The following is a 21,109-nucleotide window of genomic DNA, read 5'->3' as shown; positions in this document are numbered from 1 at the left end:
AATATTGGTGTCAAAACTGTACCGTACAAATTTATGCCCTACCTGATAGCATATGTCATGTGTCAACTCCTAAAACTTGCCTCAGTGAATAATGCCTACATATTTGAGTCCAATAAATAGTAAAATTAGTGGAGAATTATGTATATGTAAGATGTTTTATGTAAGTCATGTCTGAAACTCACCGCAGTATGTTTGCGAGTTGGTGAGTAATTAGCATTGAAAAATGTCATTAAATTTTCCAAGTGTTATTACGACCACTAATTACCCCGCTTAATGCACATCACAGTAAATTGTGCCCTGCCAACCTTACCTGGCCAAGGTCCTGAACCCTCAACAGAATCAAAAGAGCTATCAACTGAACTATGGTGCAGAGTAATAATATATTTGGGATACGTCACATACTTCAGATCAGTGAGATAAGAAAATAATTCATGAATAATGATATGCTTTGTGCGTGAGTGCCAGGATATGTGTGTAAGTGAACCACAGGTGAAAAGCACAAGCTTATCATTAACTTTAAAAGAAAACTTATCAAAATCTTTAGCATTAAAATTATTCAATAAAAACAACAAAACAATCATATCAGAGTAAATATTTAAAGTACAGTGTGGTTATCATATTTATCATACATGTAAATAACAAAAAATCACTAACGTCTGCTAGAATAATGTACAGTCACCACCACTTATACCTGGTACAGTGTCTGGCTGGTGCATTTTGTGAGATGTGGCAACTCTGTGGAATGCTTATCTAGTATCCTTAGTCTGGTTACTATTGCAAGGTTCCTTAGGGCCATTCTGGGAGTTTTAATAGCCATGTAAACAAACACAGATTTGCCACATCTCACAAAACATGCCAGCCACTGTACCAGGTATGAATGCAGGAACATACACAAAGGTTTCCCCCAAAATCTGGTCCTACAAATTAGATGTTAGTATCTGTTGAAATTAAATGCCATGCAATTGTTACTACATGTCGCCTGCTCACACAATGAGGTACCAGTTCTGTATAAAGATGGGCAGTGATAATCAAATGCCAAGTAGTTTTAACTTCTATTGATATACAGTATTGTCAAAAATCTAAGGGACCAGACTCTTAGGACACCCTGTTGTATAAATAGACTAAATAAGATACTTTTGTACACTACTGTAACTTGAAAAAATGTACATAAATCTGTTTACTATTGGGATACTGTTTGATAATACAGTAATTGTTTCTATATGTCAGGAAGCTTTAAAAGAACTACACCTGTTACTACAGTACTATATTTTCTCATTTTAGTAGCAAAGATTTGAGTTATTACCTGCAACAATTAATCTATTATCATTTAAAAAAATATTTTTGTTATACATCCAAAGGATAAAGAAGATTTTAAAGAAATCAAAGTATTTCTCCAGCTACCTTGTGACCTAAAGCTTTACTAGGTATCGAAAAGGTAAAAATTAAAGGTAAGTTCCCCCCAAAAAAAGTTATCGAGGTTTACAGTAACTTGACCAAGAAAATAAATATATGAAAATAAAAATTAACATATGAAAGGTAAAAAAAAAAAATAAATAAATAAAATTTGTTTTCATTACATTCTTAAATCAAGAAACCTAAGAAGGTAACATCAAGTTCAAAAATGGTGTATTGATCCTAAAAATCTCTACAGTGTTAATCCCCAGATGACACTGAAACAACGGCAGCTTGAACTCATCCAGAGCTTAAGATAATACTGTTCCATTACAGTCATAGCCCTTACAGAGGTTACAGAGGTTGTCACTTAGCAGAGAGGTGCCAACTCTTCATGTTACGTATCCTGTGTGCAACGTAAAACTCGCCTGTCATTATCTGTTGGTCCTGTTTAAGGGCTACGGTTGTGATGGGAACATACCTCGGGATTAGTACAAGCCACCACCGTCTAGTAGGAGTCTTAACACTGTACACGTGGCTGCAGGATTATACACGAGTCTCCTAGCATGGAATTAAGCAGTAAACAAGTGAATACGTTTAATGTTAATCAGAACCAACACACTTACATGTCTTCTTATGGTGTCAGTCAAGTTACTATAAACACAATTATTTTTTATATAGCTAAACCTTACTATCTTGTTAAAAACCTTTCCTCTAATAGCTAGTCATATATAAAACAAAAATAACTTTGAAAGGAAACGTAATTCATTCAGGGACTCTCTTGCAAAATCTGTGACCCGAGACATGCAATGTACCATTTCCCAGTTGCAGCAAGAAATTCCAAAAACCTTGAAAAAGCCGTCAATAAGAGTTAGCAACCGTGTCCAGTACTCAGGTGGAAAGAGATGCATACACCTCATTACTTACCCTGATGGGGGGGAGCTCTCTCTGTACAGTACACGTGGTAGTGGGGAGGCAAGGGAAACACCCAGTTATACATACATAGTATACATGTAATATACATAATAAACACTGCAAGACAATTCAAACAAAATAATAACTCGCACATTCTCCACAGGGGAAAAAACATACTAATACATACACAATGTATATAAATTTAACATAATACAGCACACACACACACACACTGCAAAACATAATTCATATGGTACAATGAACAACTCATTTTCAAACATTCTAGATACATGGAGTTAAAGAAAGTATCAAAAGGGTTCTTTAATATCTCGGACACAGAGGACTGTTCTAGTGAAATTTCTGATTTATTTTTCATTTCTTGGTGTGGTTAAATATAACTACTGTATGCAGTATCTTGTACCAAGTGTTATGAGTGCTGGTAATCACTCCAACACTGATATGTACTGGGATGAAAACCAAGAGCCAATGGCCCTGTAATTCTTTAAGGCTGGTACTAAAAAAATGTGATTCAAGCCACAAAATTCTCCATATGCATATTTTGAGTACCAATAGCCTTCATCTCTCACAATTTAAAAATTAATGGATGTGGCCATTTTAAATATTATTTTTCTCTTTTCAACCTATAGAGGATTCATATCAATTTTTTTTCGTATATACCTATTATAATTTTCAGAAAATTAAACTTTGAGAACAGTAACTTTAGTTTTCACATATTTCCCATAAAAAAAATAATAAAACTGTAAAAAATCTTGAAGTGATTTAAGCTACTACAATACAGTAATACATTAGCATGCATATTATACTAAAAGTGGATCTACATCAATGACAAATGCCTTAAGAGCTGTAGTATTCAGTTGGAGCTCCTTAACAAACAAACAAACAAAATTACCATACACTACAATATCTTAACTACACATGAAAGATTAATTAAGAAATGTGACAATGCCCTGAGATCAGATACAGAAAAACCTGCCATACTTACAGCTCCAGGGGAGGCTCGAGGCGGGACTGCTGGGGGAGCTCCTAGGAAGCTGCTCCGATCTGTACACCAATGCAAAAGAGCATTAGAAATAGTAAATAAAATGTATATCAGGTTGAGTGAGGTTTTCAGGCCACGGGGTACACTGAGGACGTACCATCTGACGGAAACTAAGAGACACCCTTATGGATAATAATATACATAAATATTAGTAAGGATACTAAATCTTTTCAGCTGTAAACTGGTATACCTACGTTCTTGTCTTGTTCTATCTATTACGTCTCACTCCTCCACAACACAAATTTCTAGGCCACCCCATTACTGCACAAGTCCCTTTCTTCCTCCATTTTCCCTATCCACTCCCTAATTCCCTCCTTAACCCATTAAAGGAGAAATAAAGGGATCAACAGAACTGTGCCGAGTTCTTACTTGGGAACTAAATAAAGCAATGTTCTCGTTCCACCTCGCACCTTGAACTGAAAAGCATCCTTACAGCCTGTAAACACAGATCCTCACCTCACCTAACCCTTTACATAAAATTTGATATATTGTACAACATTACAAGAAGTCTGTAGAGGAAAAAATCCAAAAAAGCTACATGAATAACTTACTAAATTTATTGAGGTCAAGGGAAGATGAGCGTGTGTGAGTTCTGGCGGGTCGCGGGGGTGGTGGCGGCGGTGGCTCCTTCTTCCCACCAGGTAAAGGAGCACTTGGTATCATAGGCAAACTTGTAGGACCGTACATCCTGCAATAAATATCCCATTCTTGACAACGTCTTTACAATTATGAAAAATAAATAAAATAAATAAAAAAGATATGGAGTATTTTGATAACATGATCAATATTATTATTTCAGTTCGAACAATTTAAACTTACACGAAGGGATAATTAATTTATTTAAAACTATATCTAATCTTCTTTATTTCAAATTAAGTAAAATTCCATAAATTGGTACTAAAGTGCAAAATAAAATAAATCCTATGTAATTCAAATCCAAAAGGGTAAGCCGTGACAACATGAGCACGGCTAAAATGTTCAGTGATCGGAGGAAACATCTCCTGGCTGCTTTGTTTGAAAGTGACAACAGCTGACACATTTACAACTCTTCCTGTTGTGATGTCCTTGCTGGCCTGTGACAAACTGTGATAACTGAAGCACCCTACCAAGATATAGAGTTTAATTAGCTTTCTACTACATAACAAACTATGATATTTGATACTTCTGGTCCTGATGTAATGAAATTTTATGCAAACTGATTTAAAAACAATAAGTTGTCTCATTAAGAAGCCTCACCCATTGTCTTCAGGTGGAGTGCCTACGGATGACTGGGGTGGGGGCGGGAGAACTCCAGACGACGAACCTGTTATAGGGACTGTGTCATTATTTGTTATATCCATCGTAAAAAATACTTATGAAAAACAACACCTGCAAAAAAAGTAGTAAGTAATAAAATGTGAGGACAAGTAGTGACATCAGTTTATCAACTTTTTAAAATAATTCTGAGTTTCCAAGCCAATAAAAATCCTTTACATACCAAAATAGACAAATACATCAAAATTACCTGCAGGTTTTCTTGGAAGAGGTCGTTGAATTGGTTTTATATCTTGTCCTTCCTGAGATTTCTTGGGACTGCCTTGTGTAGTTCCTGACCCAGAGGAAGTTGTGGATTGTCCGGGCTGGAGGTCTGAGGACGTCGTCGAGGAGTTTAATTCGTTCGAGGTTAACGCTGGGTCGGGGCTAAAGGACGCTGGACCATCTACTTCCGTAACTTCTAGTCTTTTTGATTCTGGTGTTAATCTCACTGCTTTTGGGTGAAAGATCTTTGGGTCCTGTGAATGAAAAAATTATCCTGGGTAAAAAACACAAATACATCACTCTATCTACAATGTTGTTCCCAGGTTTAATAAAAAGGCTTGGCTAATGTTAGATCTCTATTAAAAATACAGTCATGTATAATTTTGTAATCTGCCAAATATCCAAATAATAATTTTTTCATTTTAAGTACAGGTCCCCCATACAGGTGGTGTAATTTACTTGTACTGTACTTTACTTCCTAAACATTTCAGTAATCCCGTCATAAGTTCCAACTTCTCAAGAATCTCACCAAGTCTGAGAGAGTATTATTTTAACGTCTCATCCATAATGCCTTCAGGTATAAGGTTTAATGAATTCTCAGGTACGTATATCATTCTTTCTGAGATATGGGTAGGAATGGGACAGGAAATTATATTTATTTCTAAGTACTGTACCTATATTGTGGTACCATCTAGCGATACACAGCGACTCCTTTTTATACCTCACATCTCTGTTAAATATCTCACCCTTTATACAGTGAGTATATAACTCTCACACAATTACCAGTAGTATACAATAAAACACGTGATCTCATAGTGTCAGTTCATGTGTAGGAGCAAATGAATGCTTTATTTTTATTTTTTTGGTAAATGCTATATCAAATTTATTCCTGTTTACTGGCAGACTGGCTACCATTGTTAGGCCTACTATAACTGTTACTAACTACAACACTATGACCATCACTCATAAGACCAAATGTTGAATGTAATGGGCCTTATCTTAGACGATATTAGAGCAACAATTAGTCTAAACCTTTACCATCTAACACAAGGAAATCACATTAAAAACCTGGACAAGATGTGAACTTTCTACTCTTACCCACTCAATACAACACAAGCTGCCAAACTGTACAATTATCAAAATATTTAGTAAGGTTCTATGCGATAATTTGTCAACTTTACCTCTTAATACACCGTACTGAATGAAATGTGAAATCTTAAGACCTCAAACTTCCTCCTTGGACTCCATTCTTCAAAGTACAGTACTGTACCTCCTGATTACAGTGAAAGCTCTATATAACAGACTTCTCTCTATATATATATATAAACCGTGAGATGGGGAGTTTCACACACATAACGGACCCTCGACATAACAGACTTTCATCTCTACACAGTTCGTTAGATGGAGGTTTCACGTCTAATGAACCTCAATATAATGGACTTTTCTCTCCATATAGTCCGTTAAATAGAGGTTTCACTGCACTACCAAATACTTTCCATGAAAAAGAGAAAATTTTTAAAGACCAACATTGAGAAGGGATCATGTACTGTACACTCCATCTTCCTCTCAGCATGGTAAAACATGTTACTGTACTGGATTCAGGCATAAATCAAACAATTTTGACTCACCTGCTCAAGGGCTGATTTTTGAAAGTCGAAATTTACGGGTTTTAAACCAGGAGAAGATAATGTACTGGTGGGAGAATCTACGAACTTTGTCCACTGTAAGAGAAATGATTAAGATTCATTAAGTATTCTCTCCTTCAAAAGTAACACCAAAGTAATACAAACTAAAATAATAATAAAAAAATAACAAGCTGCACAACAACACACATCCTCAAAAAGTGTCCATCAGGTAGGCATTAAATACCTAAAACATAAAAGGTGCATCATTATTACCTCATTATCCTCTACACTTGTGGCTAAATCTGATTAAAACAATCTTTAAACCCCTTGTGTACGGGGTCGCCTCTGTGCTGAATAAAATGGTCGGGCGTTACCTTATTGAGGCGTCCCCGTAGTGAAGGGGTTAAAAGGTTTCTGTGCAGTGAATAGAGAGAAAATTAAGATCAAAACAGACAGATGGAAAGACAGAAAGGTGAAGAGCAACATCCTGTATATCCCCTCCATAGTTTTGTCAGAAGGGGACAAACGATGATTAAATTTCACTAGATAGGGAAGCAGAACTTTTCATTCCATAGCAGCATATTTCATAATCTTATCAATAAACAAGATAGATGCCTTTATTCCCTTATTCCATGCAGATGAGAGACACCAAGTGAGACCCATAAGCAGGATGAGACACACACACACACACGCCAAGCAAGTGAGAGACATCAAGAGACAGAGAAGTGAGACACAACAGATGCAAGAAACAAAGTGTTCTCCATATATTTCATTAGGTAGCCTCACCATACTGTCCCCAGCCATTTAAAGTTAATGAGTCCCCAGTACATTTGCCCACCTAAACTTATCACAATGGCATGACTTGAAATATTGACAGCTTTTTTCCACAGGGTTCAAAATATCCATTATCAATTTTATCATTCACCACAAGAATACCACCACCACCACCACCACCATGACATTTCAGTTTTTGCCATTGAAGAGCCAATTCCTTTTATTACACTTGTTTCATTTAATACATCTAAGACAAATGTGTATTATTGTAATTCTGGCCAATTGATAAAGGAATAAAAAGAAGGAAGTAAGAGGTGCAGACACAAGAAGAAGGCAATGTCAAAGGAACAGTTTGTTTAATGTTATGTTGGGTCATTCAGCAGGGTGCACACTAATCAGCAGAGGCACAGTGACTATGGCAACTATGGCAACAATAAAAAGAAACTCAAGTGGAGAAAGATACCCATGTGAAAAGAATTCCTTTGGTAGTTTAAAAATAACTCACAATAAAAATCCAAATAATAAAATTTAGGTGCAATTACCATCCTGTGTTCCAGTCAGGGTAAGACCTTAACTTGGGTACAGAACTTATGTATAGTAAAGCTCTCACCAAGGCATCCCCACACAATGAACAAAACCAGCGAAGCCAAATTCTAAGCGTCACTTCTCTAAAGGTCTGTACCTCCTTATTTCTAGATGGCGAGAGAGGATCGGGCGTTGCCTTGGAACTGACTTCTGTGTCAGGAACGACCGCAGCACCAGCCACCACTGAAGAGTTGCCGGATGCCCCAGAGTTTCCACCCTCTACCCCGCTGCTGCTACTCTTGCGCTAAGATGGAGACGACATTGAGTTGTATATATTTAATTATGTTTACTATATCATTTCATGCTTTGGTGTTTATATTTCTAAACATTTTCATCATCTAATAATCTACAACTTACCCAAACTTTCTCTTAAAATTTTCAAGGAATGTCACTGAATATAATACTGAATGGTCCTCTATTCTCTACTATGAATCCAATCTCCCTCTGATACCCCCTCACTGTGACCTCCCTGTGATTGCAACATCACCTTAACTGCAGTTGCTAGCATTTATTTATGTTTTGTGGCTTTTAAGATTACTGTATGTTTAATTCATTCAAGAGACCAACTCCTTTTTGCTTTAAACAGACCGAGATTAGGAATAAAAGGCCTAAGGTAAATTAAATCATACCTGTAACACTGGAAAGAGCGATGGTGGTAGAGTTTCAGGAAGTTCTATGTTGTTTCTCCGTAAAACAACAAGATGCATAGCTGTGAAGAATTCCTCTAATGACAGTGCCCCATCTCTTGTTACATCTGCCAGCTGCCTGTAAAACATTTGACTATTGTATACTGATTCTTCACACATTTTTCTTTTCATAATTTCAACCAGTGACCAAAGCAAGGAGACTCTGAGGTATCTTACTTCTATCTCTCATAATTTGACCAGCTGGTACAGTGAGATGTGGCAACTCTGTGTTTGATTACATTGTATTAAAACTCCCAGAATGGCCCAAGGGAACCCCACAATAGTAGACAGACTTAAGGACGCTAGATAATCACTCCACAGAGTTACCACATCTCACAAAATGTGCCAGTCACTATACCAGGTATAAGTGTAGGTGACTGTACATAAGTTCAATAACAATAAATACTTCAACAAAACTTCCTCTCACACAAACAAGAACATAATCCACTTACCATATTTTACTTAACTCATTTACTGGTAGTTTTGACTTTTCAAAAAATTCTTTGGCAGCCGTTCCAGAGAGTAGCGCGGTGAGATCACTCTGCATGGAGCGGAACTGTTCGGTGTAATACTGACGCTGTTCGTCGTTAATCGTCCACACGTCGTAATCTTCCTCCCCTGACGAATGACACTCGGAGGAATCCTCTTCTGTGCCCAGTAACTGTCGGTGCTCGTCATTGACTGTCGGAGAACAACAACATAAAATAACATACAAGAATACTTCACAGCACACTAGAAGGCTAAAAATGTACACAATTGGAGCAAAGAAAAAAGAAGTTATATTTGGGCAATTGAATTTTGAGGCATCTGGGAATATACAGAGTGAGAAAAGATATTGGGGTAATTATTATAAGATAAAGATGGAATAAAGAAAGAGGAATAAAATAGAAAAGGTGGAAAAGAAGGAGAATGAGATGGAAGACAATGAACGATGAAAAAAAAAGAGGAGGATGGTGAGTAAAGAAATATATTATATGTCTACACTTCCATTACGAATCCTCTCTTAGAAAATTCTGACTCCTGACTAACTCCACGTGTCAAGTATGGAACAATAATACTTTAAATAATTCCTGAGAAACTCCTATAAGAGTGGCATGGAATTCTGTGGTAAGACTGAGGGCTACTGCATCAATTCTCAGACAATTATAATCTATTACGATCAGGTGTACATCAATCCACCACCCACAGGGAGTCGTATTGGTCGATGAGAGGCATGCAACCCGATATACAATTACTATCCATATACAGTAATACAAAATTTACTCTACACAGTAAATCAAAAGCCATAAAAGAAGAGTCTAATATTCTACAGGTGATAAATAATGAATGATTGTCTAAGAGTAAAGCTACAACACTGTAGATCTCAATGAATATGGTGGAAACATTTCTATTCTACATGTAGGAAAAAAAAAAGATGTCAAGCTAAATATTCAAAAAGTTCATCCCATACTGTGAAATAAATACATTTTCCAACTGACTTAGGCCATGCCAGTGTGTGTGAGCTTGCCCCCAGGTTTTCTCGTGAACACTGTTGGTGGGAGTAGGGGAATCTGACGCGGGCGACGACACGGACGTAGAGTGCGATACCATCCGTCCCGAAGGATCGCTCATTCTCTCGTCCGCTCCTTCACCATCTTCGCTCTCCATCATGCGGTATCCACCATCAACCATCTGGATGGTGAGAAGTGTACGTTAAAATACCACATACAGTCACGAATGAAAGTCTTGTCACCTCTTTTACTGCTCCCTTGAAGGCGTTACATCACCTACTGATCAATCTAAATAACTTCAATAACATAGAAGGTCATTTGACTTACATATCTGAGCAATTTCTCCATCAAGAGACCCTTTATAACAGAAAGTCAGCTCATCAATAAAGTCGACACCAAAAATAACATTAGTGACTGAAGGAGGGCGTGCCTGCCATTTGTGTCAGTCAGTCAGCACTTCTATTTCTCATCTGTACCCCAGTAAAACCAGCAATTGTGATGAGAGACAGTAATAAACCTGACCTGCGAAGTGTTGCAATCAGAGTCACTCAGCTGGATCAGGTCTGGACTTGAAGTACAGTTCTCTTTTGTGTTGTAAGCCACATTGTTTTCTGCAAATGAAACGAAATCATAATTAAAGTTAGTCCTCTATTTATAAAACATGGCTACAGATTCCATCAATCAATAATAAAAGAGAGGCAGAGTGAAAGTAAACAACTCTCTCCCTCACACTCACCATAATGTGTGTTGTTATTGGTGTGTAATCTTGGCAATGGCAAATCCACACCAAGGAAGAGAGATTCAGTCCTGACCGGTAAGCCTCGTTGTGCAGCAGCGACCAGCTTCAGAGCCACGAACAACTCCCTTCGACCGTACCAGCCCTGGCTAATGCCCCCACACACATGCCCAATCTGAAACGGATTATTAATTGTTTTAATTATCCCCCAAAAAGCATTAACCAGTGTCTAGGAGTGGTGTGGATATTCTATCATTTCTAGAAGCATAAATTACAGTACAGTATCTTTGACACTTGAATTTATGCAGTAAACTGGTAGGTAATAACTGTACAGCAGAGATGAGCAGTGCATGTCATTTGTAGCCACCTTGATTAGCTACTGTCTACACTTTAAGCCTGAAAAAGCATCACTGCATCGAGTCAAATCAGTTGCTGGTCTCTGTACTGTACTGGTATTCTTAAAACATTCGCTGAAACCTTTACTCAGTCTTTTAAATGAACTTTTACTAGAAATGATAACAGCTAAATCAACAGCAACCATAATAATAATAATAATAATAATAATAATAATAATAATAATAATAATAATAATAATAATGTTAGTCCTACGAATCTTGGGTTTTCGTTATCACCGTAAGAAAATAGACCATATTAATACTGACGTAATTTCTCAGAACATGGAGGAAAATCACGCACGCACGCACGCACGCACGCACAGACAGACAGACAGACAGACAGACAGACAGACAGACAGACAGACAGGCAGACGAACCAGACAGACAGACGAACCGAACAGACAGACGGGCAGACAGACAGACAGACAGACAAGACGAACGGAGCAGACAGACAGACAGACAGCGAACGGAGCGAACAGACAGACGAAGACGAACGAACGGAGCAGACGAACAGACGAACAGACGAACAGACAGACGAACAGACGAACGGAACGAACGGAACAGACGAACCGAACGAACCAGACAGACAGACAACGAACCGGTGACGAACCGACGACCGAACGAACAGACGAACAGACGAACGAACAGACGAACCAGCGAACAGACGAACAGACAGACGAACGAACCGAACAGACGAACAGACGAACGGAGCAGACGAACAGACAGACGAACCAGACGAACGAGGCGAGCAGACAGACAGACGAACAGACGGGCAGACGAACGGGCAAGGCGAACGAACCAGACGAGCAGACAGACGAACGAAGACAGACAGACGAGCAAGACGAACAGACGGAGCAGACGGGCAGACGAACGAGCCGGAACAGACAGGCAGACAGACGGGCAGACGGGCAGACAGACGGCGACGAACCGGAGCGAACCCAGACAGACAGACAGACAGACGAACGAACCGAGACGAACCCAGACAGACCAGGCGGGCAGACGAACGGGCAGACGAACAGACAGACAGACAGACAGACAGACGAACAGAACGAACAGACGAACCCAGACGAACAGGCGCGCCACACACACACACACACACACACACACACACACACACACACACACACACACACACACACACACACACACACACACACACACACACACACACACACACACACACACACACACACACACACACACACACACACACACACACACACACACACACACACACACACACACACACACACACACACACACACACACACACACACACACACACACATACACACACACACACACACACACACACACACACACACACACACACACACCAACAGTACAGTGCAAAGATTGACGATCAACCCACAATTGATATACAAAAGTGGCAATTTTAACTCGAAGGAAAAGCACAAAAACACAGCAATACTGAGTGTGGCTGGACCTGACCTAACCTGACCTGACCTAACCTGAAGGATGGAGCACACCTGCATTGCCCCAAGCTACTGTCCTGGCCATGTGGCCACACCCGCCCAACCCGCTCCAGCCCAAACGAGCACGAACTGATTGCTACAAGAACAGCACAGTCCCAACCATTGTAAAAATTATCAACACCTAATTATTATATATCATATTTGTATCACTTATGTTACTTGTACATCATTTGTAAATCAAGAGACCCATTCCCCAATTATATAATTGTATATTTTCAGCCTTCCGGCTGCCATGCTTTTTCAATAAACCGTTAATTATTATTATTATTATTACACCTTATCTATATATACAATGTATCTTTTAGAATTGTTTCCTGTACGGTACTGTAATGGCTTTCGTAATATAATTGGTTGGATGTCCTCTTGGCTGTAACAGTTTAAGTGTCCAATTCGCTGAAATATACAAAACATTATATTTACTGTTTATTAGTATTATTCAACTACACTTAGGACTAGATTTAAACAATGATTCAGCTGTCAACAAACAGCTTTCTTCTACTGGCAGTCCATAATGAAGCGACGTTGATGATAAGTGATAGCATTTGTATTTTTTTCACAGTACGTCTCCACAGCGCCGTGTACTTCCTGGGTAAACGTGAACGGTTAATAATGTGTAGTTTGTAGTTGTCTGATTGATCACTAGAGGGAGGATGCCAATCAGTAAAGAATCTTATTAATGTGACTCTTATGCCAAAATGCATCAAGGGGAGACGAGTTTAACTGTTTCTAATTTGAGACTCGAGCATTCCAAACAAGATTACGCCCTCCTAGTTACAGTCACTAATCACATACAACATGCAACTGCGTCAGGCACTTTTGCATTCCACCTCCACCCAGCCAGTCAGCCAGCCCTGAATGGTGAGGGAGCGAGGGCGGATTGACAAACCCGAGAATGGGTGAGGTACCGTCAAGGCCCACTGGTGACAAGCAGGTGGAGGTGACTGACCTGCGTGGTGGGCGGGTGAGCCAGGTGAGTTAGTTGGGCAGACTAAGGCAGTGTACCCCACACACACACTCCTCACTGTTTTCTGCTTTTCTCCTCCACCACTACTTCAGTATACTTCAAGTTCGCTTGTCTGCCGCACGAAGGTTTACTGTTCCCAAATGTCCAAATAAAACCTGTGAGGTGGTCGAGTATCCAGTCCATGGATCAAGTAGTCACAGGGCGGACCTCCCGCTCTCGTGCGCGTCTTCATCATAACTGAAACCAAAACATGCTGGAGACCTGCGGCGTCGTGTGTTCGGTGGGACGCCACTCCGCTGCTGCCAAATGCACTCCTGCAGCGTGTTATTGTTATGGTGCACCACGCTGGGCAGCTACAGACTTGGCACCACCGCCGCCTCAGGCTGAGGGGAGTCTTTGATAGGTGAGAGAACTACAAAGAATAGAGGCACTGCCACACACTCCCGTTACACACCAACCACTCAGTATATACAACACAGGTGTGTCCAACACTGTTTACCTTAAAACAACTCCAACTGACGGCGACGCAGGTGAGGGGATACAGGAGGAGGAGGAGGAGGTGGGTAGCAACAGTGTAGAGGGGAGGGAGGGCGTGGAGAACCCCGCCCCCAGGCTGCTGCTGGACTGTATCACGGGGCGACGCACGGGGCTCTCACCTTACCTACCCCAACTCCCTCACTCCCTGCATCCCCACCATCACTTCCTCCCTCTCTCATCACCATCACTCCCTCCCTCCCTCATCACCACACACCCTCTCACCCCAACACTCCTAACCTCCCTCCCTACCATCACCATAAACAACATCTATAACCCACACAAAAATAACAACCATAAAATAATAATAACAATAATAATTAATTCTACAAACTACTGAAACTAACATTCAAAACCACCACCACACCATCACCATCACCACCACACCATCACCACTCTACCACCACCATCATCATCACTACCTGGCCACACCATTACATAAACATTGTCATAAACGAGACTCATTTTTGGTGGTGGCGGCGGGAGGCTGGGTCGACCACACACACACACACACACACACACACACACACGCACGCACGCACGCACGCACACACGCACGCACGCACGCACGCACACACGCATACATACACACACACACACACACACACACACACACACACACACACACACACACACATAAATTAACTCACGCTACCAACACTTCCCGTCATTTCTCCACAATTGAATGAGACAAGAGACCTGCCAGGAGTTAGTTTAGGTACCCCGGGCATGGACAGTTCAGAACACCACCCACCCACCTAACCTAATCTAGTGGGAAGTTGCTTTACCACACCTTGTTCCTGTGCAGATGACTAAGATACAATTTACATACAAACCTGTGCCCGCTGGTAATGTTAAGAGGTGTGTTAATTTTGCAGTATATACCCTAGTGGCCCTTATTCCATCATATACCTCTACGGAACACCATGATAGAATCTTTGGTAGTCTAGTCAAGTCGTCTTCATAACTCAATTTCCTCAGCCCGGGGACCAATTTCGTTGCTCGTCTTTCTTTACACTGCCGATTCTACGGATGCCTTTCATCTTGTGAGAGGGAGGAGGGGTACTAAATTCCATGTATGCACTTAACATATGAATAGACTAAAGTCCTCGTTCAACTCTGGTGTTTTCTGTGTCTAAGACTATGTCCTTTTTAGCCAGAGACCAACACACACACACGGACAGGAGTGAGTCAACCCGCTATACCTTGGTTAAATGGACTCCTTACTGCGTTCCGCGTATAAACTGCGTTCCCAAGCAGCCAATCAGGTGGCGGCCCATATAGACGTGGCCACCAATCACATCTGAGAGTTACTTCCTCGGTTTTTGCTTCCACACTTTATTAAATATACTGAATGAATATAATACACACACGTAACTAGGTATTCGAACATACTCTGTACTGTACGGAATATACAGACTACAAAATAATACAACTATACTGTATTTTTTTTTGTATTAGCAAGACTCACTAACATCACTGCTGTATGTTACCAAGTAGAGACATAAGAAGCAACAGTAAAATCTCTATAATTAACTTCCTCGGATGGTGCCCAGTTAAGGTTTTGGCTACCTCTCGTAAGGTTTGGCTACTTCTCGTAAGGTTTGGCTACTTCCCGTAAGGTTTTGGCTACTTCTCGTAAGGTTTTGGCTACTTCCCGTAAGGTTTTGGCTACTTCTCGTAAGGTTTGGCTACTTCCCGTAAGGTTTGGCTACTTCCCGTAAGGTTTTGGCTACTTCCCGTAAGGTTTTGCCTACTTCTCGTATGATTTGGCTACTTCTCGTAAGGTTTTGGCAACTTCTCGTAAGGTTTTGGCTACTTCTCGTATGATTTGGCTACTTCTCGTATGATTTGGCTACTTCTCGTAAGGTTTTGGCTACTTCTCGTAAGATTTTGCCTACTTCTCGTATGATTTGGCTACTTCTCGTATGATTTGGCTACTTCCCGTAAGGTTTTGGCTACCTCTCGTAAGATTTTGGCTACTTCTCGTATGATTTGGCTACTTCTCGTAAGGTTTTGGCTACTTCTCGTAAGGTTTGGCTACTTCCCTGTATGATTTGGCTACTTCCCGTAAGGTTTGGCTACTTCTCGTAAGGTTTTGGCTACCTCGGGGTTTCGCGCTACTTCCCGTAGGTTTGGCTACCTCTCGTAAGGTTTGGCTACTTCCGTAAGGTTTTGGCTACCTCTCGTAAGATTTTGGCTACTTCTCGTATGGTTGGCTACTTCTCGGTTTGGCTACTTCTCGTGGTTTGGCTACTTCCGTAAGTTTGGCTACTTCTCATGGGTTTTGGCTACCTCTCGTAAGGGTTTTGGCTACCTCTCGTAAGGTTTCGCTACTTCCCGTAAGGTTTTGGCTACGTCTCGTAAGGTTTGGCTACTTCTCGTAAGGTTTTGGCTACTTCTCGTAAGGTTTTGGCTACTTCTCGTATGATTTGACTACTTCTCGTAAGGTTTCGCTACTTCTCGTAAGGTTTTGGCTACCTCTCATCAGATTTTGTCTACTTCTCGTATGATTTGGCTACTTCTCGTAAGGTTTTGGCTACTTCTCGTAAGGTTTTGCCTACTTCTCGTATGATTTGGCAACTTTAAGATACACTAAGCCAGAGAAGTGCCTAACCAGGAACTCAGGAGACTTACAGGAGCTTCAATTGTCCTCTCGTTGGCCTCGGGTTCCTATGGTTACGAACACATGATGATTTTCTCCCCTGATGCAAAACATATATAAACATAAAGCCTTTTTTAGTTCAGCTGGCAGATAGTTTGTAGTTTATTATTATTGTTAGTTATTATTACTATCAGTTTACATCACTAGTGTGTTACATCATGTGTGTGATCTGGGTTTAGCTAGTGGACACACACACACACACACACACACAAACATGACTGTTCCCCCATCACGTGACTCACCCATCCACCCTATGAGTCATCTGCAGCCCCCCCCCATCCATCCATCCAGTGTGTCTAAGATTAAAACTCTCTCTCTCTCTCTCTCTCTCTTCTCTCTCTCTCTCTCTTCTCTCTCTCTCTCTCTCTCTCTCTCTCTCTCTCTCTCTCTCTCTCTCTCTCTCTTCTCTCTCTCTCTCTTCTCTCTCTCTCTCTCTCTCTCTCTCGTTTTGCCAGTGTTGCAATGTAGGAAGGGGCGAAAATCACGTCTACATGGCAGCAAGAAGTAATAATACAAACACAAAATCAATTTCTGTCATCCATTCATTCATTCATTCACACCTCGAGTCGCCATCTGTCGCCTCATACACGACCACCATCACCATAACATGACTTTCGGGAAAACACGTTATATCTGCGGTCGAACAAGGAACATTCACTGCGGTCAATGAAACTCACACTCACACACACACACACACACACACACACACACACACACACAGCCACACACACACACACACACACACACACACCCACACCCACACACACACACACACACACACAGCCCCACACACACACACACACACACACACACACAGCCCACACACACACACACACACACACACACACACACACACCCACACACACACACACACACACACACACACACACACACACACACACACACACACACACACTAAATCAGTGAATAATCAAGGGTTTGAATCTCGACCTGAATGAGGGATTGGATTCCCTCCCTGTACAGGTCCTCGTGTCTTCATCCCTAACACTCATTAGCTACAGTATCAGGTACACCTGCCTAAAGTGGTAAAACCTCTTGTGTGGACTAACATCCTGTCCAGGTGAGATAGCCTCATCAGTGCCGGATTTAGACCTGTGGAGGCCCATGGGCCGCCTCTTTGTGGAGGCCCCCCCTCATTATAACTACCCAAGAGGGTGGGGTGGCGAGTGAAGTGACCTAAACATCTGGGAGTTCCGGGGGGCGCTGTAAGCCCCCTGGGAAAATTTTGAAATTTGAACACTTCTTTGGAGAATTTTGAAGCCATATGCAGTTATATTGAGGAAATTAGAACATTGAGAAATTTTTAATTAACTGTATATTTATTGATAGTGTACAAATTCCCAACACACACACACACACACAAAAGTGAGACATGACTGAAGACGTGATGGAATAGATAAACATGAATTTTAAAGAATGAAAATAAAAATAATCCAAATGAATAACAAAATAAATAAAATATTGTAAAATGTGGAGGCCCCCAGATTGTGGAGGCCCCTGAGCAGCTGCCCACTTTGCCCACTCCTGAATCCGGCCCTGGACCTTATACAAAACCTGCTGAATGCTCGGACTCAAGAGAAGGTGTCTGGCTAAACTACATGTCAGTAGGAAATACCATGTGATGATAACAATAATAATACTAATACTAATACTAATACTAATACTAATACTAATAATAATAATAATAATAATCTGTTAAGTTTGTACATCTAAAATTAATGGTTTTTGGGCCAGCGCATATTCGAAATATACAGTATATAACCTACAGTATACAGCCCGGGCTAAAATTACAGTTCACAACTCCATACATTACATCATACTGTACTCGTGAACGGATCTGATACAATAAATAGAGGGCATAGCTACTTACTGTAATTCCAAGGAGACTCATCCATGTATAATGCATAAAATGTATGAGAGGGTGTTTGAGGGCGTATATAATGAGACGAGTGTGTTTGAGGGCGTATATAATGAGACGAGTGTGTTTGAGGGCGTATATAATGAGACGAGTGTGTTTGAGGGCGTATATAATGAGACGAGTGTGTTTGAGGGCGTATATAATGAGACGAGTGTGTTTGAGGGCGTATATAATGAGACGAGTGTGTTTGAGGGCGTATATAATGAGACGAGTGTGTTTGAGGGCGTATATAATGAGACGACTGTGTTTGAGGGCGTATATAATGAGACGACTGTGTTTGAGGACGTATATAATGAGACGAGTGTGTTTGAGGGCGTATATAATGAGACGAGGGTGATTCACAATATCATTTCTTCGAACCATTACGCTGCCTAATATAAACATGAACATATTTTTATTAGCTACATGCATAGGAAATGACAGTGAGAGGACCGTATTGGTTGGCTGCTGCACTGAGTCACAACTGGGTCTGACAACTGACTGCCATGGACGGAACGGAGACTCACCAAAACAAAAATTTGGTTATGTGCTGCACGACACGGAAGCGGGCTACACCAACACACCATTACCACCACACCACTACCACCACATTAACCTCACGCCACACAACTACCCCCACCACCACACTTTATTAGTTTCGAAGTTTACAAGGAAGAATTAAGTTGCTGAAAATAAACCAAAAATACGAGAAATATATAAATATGAGAAAGTATCAGACATGGACACACCTGATGATGACGATGCTGTTAATGGCGCGGTTATTAACACTGTGGTCCTGTGTGTGTGTGTGAGACAAGGTATACTGTAGGTGGGTAGCAACACTGGGGTGGTGTGCTCATGTTTTTAACCCCCACTCTGCCCCATCCACCCCAGTGCAGGCAGGCAGGTGACCCCCCTCCCCTACAGGACCCCCGCAATAAGCCTGGCCAGCACCAGCAAGCGCGTTAAAGCAGAAGCAACGCCCGGGCTCTAGGACAGTGACGCCACCCGATCAATTCACTCACAGACGTAACCACTCCATAGTACCATCAACAACTATTAATATAAGGTTACGTATAAAATCACGATACTAAATATTATAACACAAGAGGATCTATAACTCCCGGTGAAAATAAACTGAATAGCGTCTGTTTACAGTCCATAGATGAAATGGCTGACCTAACATCTACAGTACTTTCATAACATCTATTCTTGTACTAATTAACCACAAGACATCAATCACAATCTCCACCCCTTACAATCAGGTCAAGTCTCATACATTACTGAGTATTAATGTACAGGTTGACGTATACCAGTCGAACAATTAAAACCTTGTAGCTCCGTCAAACAAATCGCCTCACCACACCTGTTGCTATCTCACACCATCAACAATCCTTGTAGTGACATAATAAACTTTGTAACTCTATTAACCCATAGTTGTATCATCTATTAATAGTATCATAATATGGGTAAAAGGATGAGACTGCTAGGTATATCGGTTTAGGGGAAGGGCGGTGGTAGTGATGATCGCTTATGTGAATTGACGGGAGGAAATCCATATTATATATTGTATTGTGAGTATGAGTAAATGAATAAATCCGGCTGATGTTAGGGTGTTTAATCATCAGGGGATTAAGCTGAGGAATGAAAGGATAAGCTTAAGATGATCCAATTATAATACACCAACTCGGGATAAACAATGCTCATTGATCTCCCACACAACCAACCTTTTTTGGAGGGGTCCACACACACACACACACACACACACACACACACACGTCTTTCTTTCAATTCTGGGCCAATCAACACGAAACCAAGACCATTTTATAAGGGTCAAAAGTCATCATTAATGCACGCACAATATTTTGGATTGGAAGGGGTAGGTGGGGAAGGGGGTAAGGAGGGGTAGGTGGGAGGAGGAGGTGGGGAAGGTAAGGGGGACGGGGGTAAGGTGGGGAGGGGTAGGGGGGGGAGGGGAGGAGGGGGAGGGGGGGGTAGGTGGGGGAGGGGTAAGTGGGGAGGGGGGGTAAGGTGAGGGTGGGAAGTGAAACAGTGAAGGGCGTAACATATCCGACTCATTCATTAATATTATCATGTTTTTTTCTTTCTTTCTTTAATGTTTGTCCAACTTTTGTTTATCTATCTCTTTACACTGTATTCCATTCTTCTATCCACTCCTATATAATCTGCGACTTCTATTCTACTGTGAAGTTTCTCCCGTGACGAAACTTCTACCCAAGACCAAAACTGAAGAGAATGTCAAAACACTTCCCGTGTGTGTGTGTGTCGCTGATGTTACGTTACCACCCAGCTGCGAATATGTAACACCTCACTTTACTGTTTGGGGAAAGTGTAG

General features: G+C 41.0%; 1 protein-coding gene across 5 annotated transcripts in view; it reads right to left on the bottom strand.

Moving 5' to 3' along the window:
• Positions 1-21,109, bottom strand: part of LOC121858598 (ralBP1-associated Eps domain-containing protein 1-like) — a 38,945-nt gene that overhangs the window by 4,980 nt on the left and 12,856 nt on the right. For 3 of the 5 annotated variants that reach the window (XM_042355103.1, XM_042355101.1, XM_042355105.1), the window contains exons 2-13: positions 10,782-10,956; positions 10,568-10,656; positions 10,034-10,226; positions 9,008-9,236; positions 8,499-8,634; positions 7,967-8,113; positions 6,514-6,606; positions 4,872-5,139; positions 4,604-4,670; positions 3,919-4,055; positions 3,311-3,369; positions 2,320-2,340 (exon numbers count right to left, since the gene is read on the bottom strand). In XM_042355103.1, coding sequence (XP_042211037.1) covers positions 2,320-2,340; positions 3,311-3,369; positions 3,919-4,055; positions 4,604-4,670; positions 4,872-5,139; positions 6,514-6,606; positions 7,967-8,113; positions 8,499-8,634; positions 9,008-9,236; positions 10,034-10,226; positions 10,568-10,656; positions 10,782-10,956 — 1,614 coding nt within the window. Of the gene's footprint in view, positions 1-2,319; positions 2,341-3,310; positions 3,370-3,918; positions 4,056-4,603; positions 4,671-4,871; positions 5,140-6,513; positions 6,607-7,966; positions 8,114-8,498; positions 8,635-9,007; positions 9,237-10,033; positions 10,227-10,567; positions 10,657-10,781; positions 10,957-13,618; positions 13,896-21,109 lie in introns of those variants that run through there. The other 2 variants (XM_042355104.1, XM_042355102.1) reach the window with 2 other exon arrangements.

The sequence above is a fragment of the Homarus americanus genome, unplaced genomic scaffold (genome assembly GCF_018991925.1).
Source record: "Homarus americanus isolate GMGI-L3 unplaced genomic scaffold, GMGI_Hamer_2.0 scaffold74, whole genome shotgun sequence".
Taxonomy (NCBI): domain Eukaryota; kingdom Metazoa; phylum Arthropoda; class Malacostraca; order Decapoda; family Nephropidae; genus Homarus; species Homarus americanus.
Note: the sequence above shows the minus strand (reverse complement) of the source record. Positions and strands in the feature narration are given on the sequence as shown.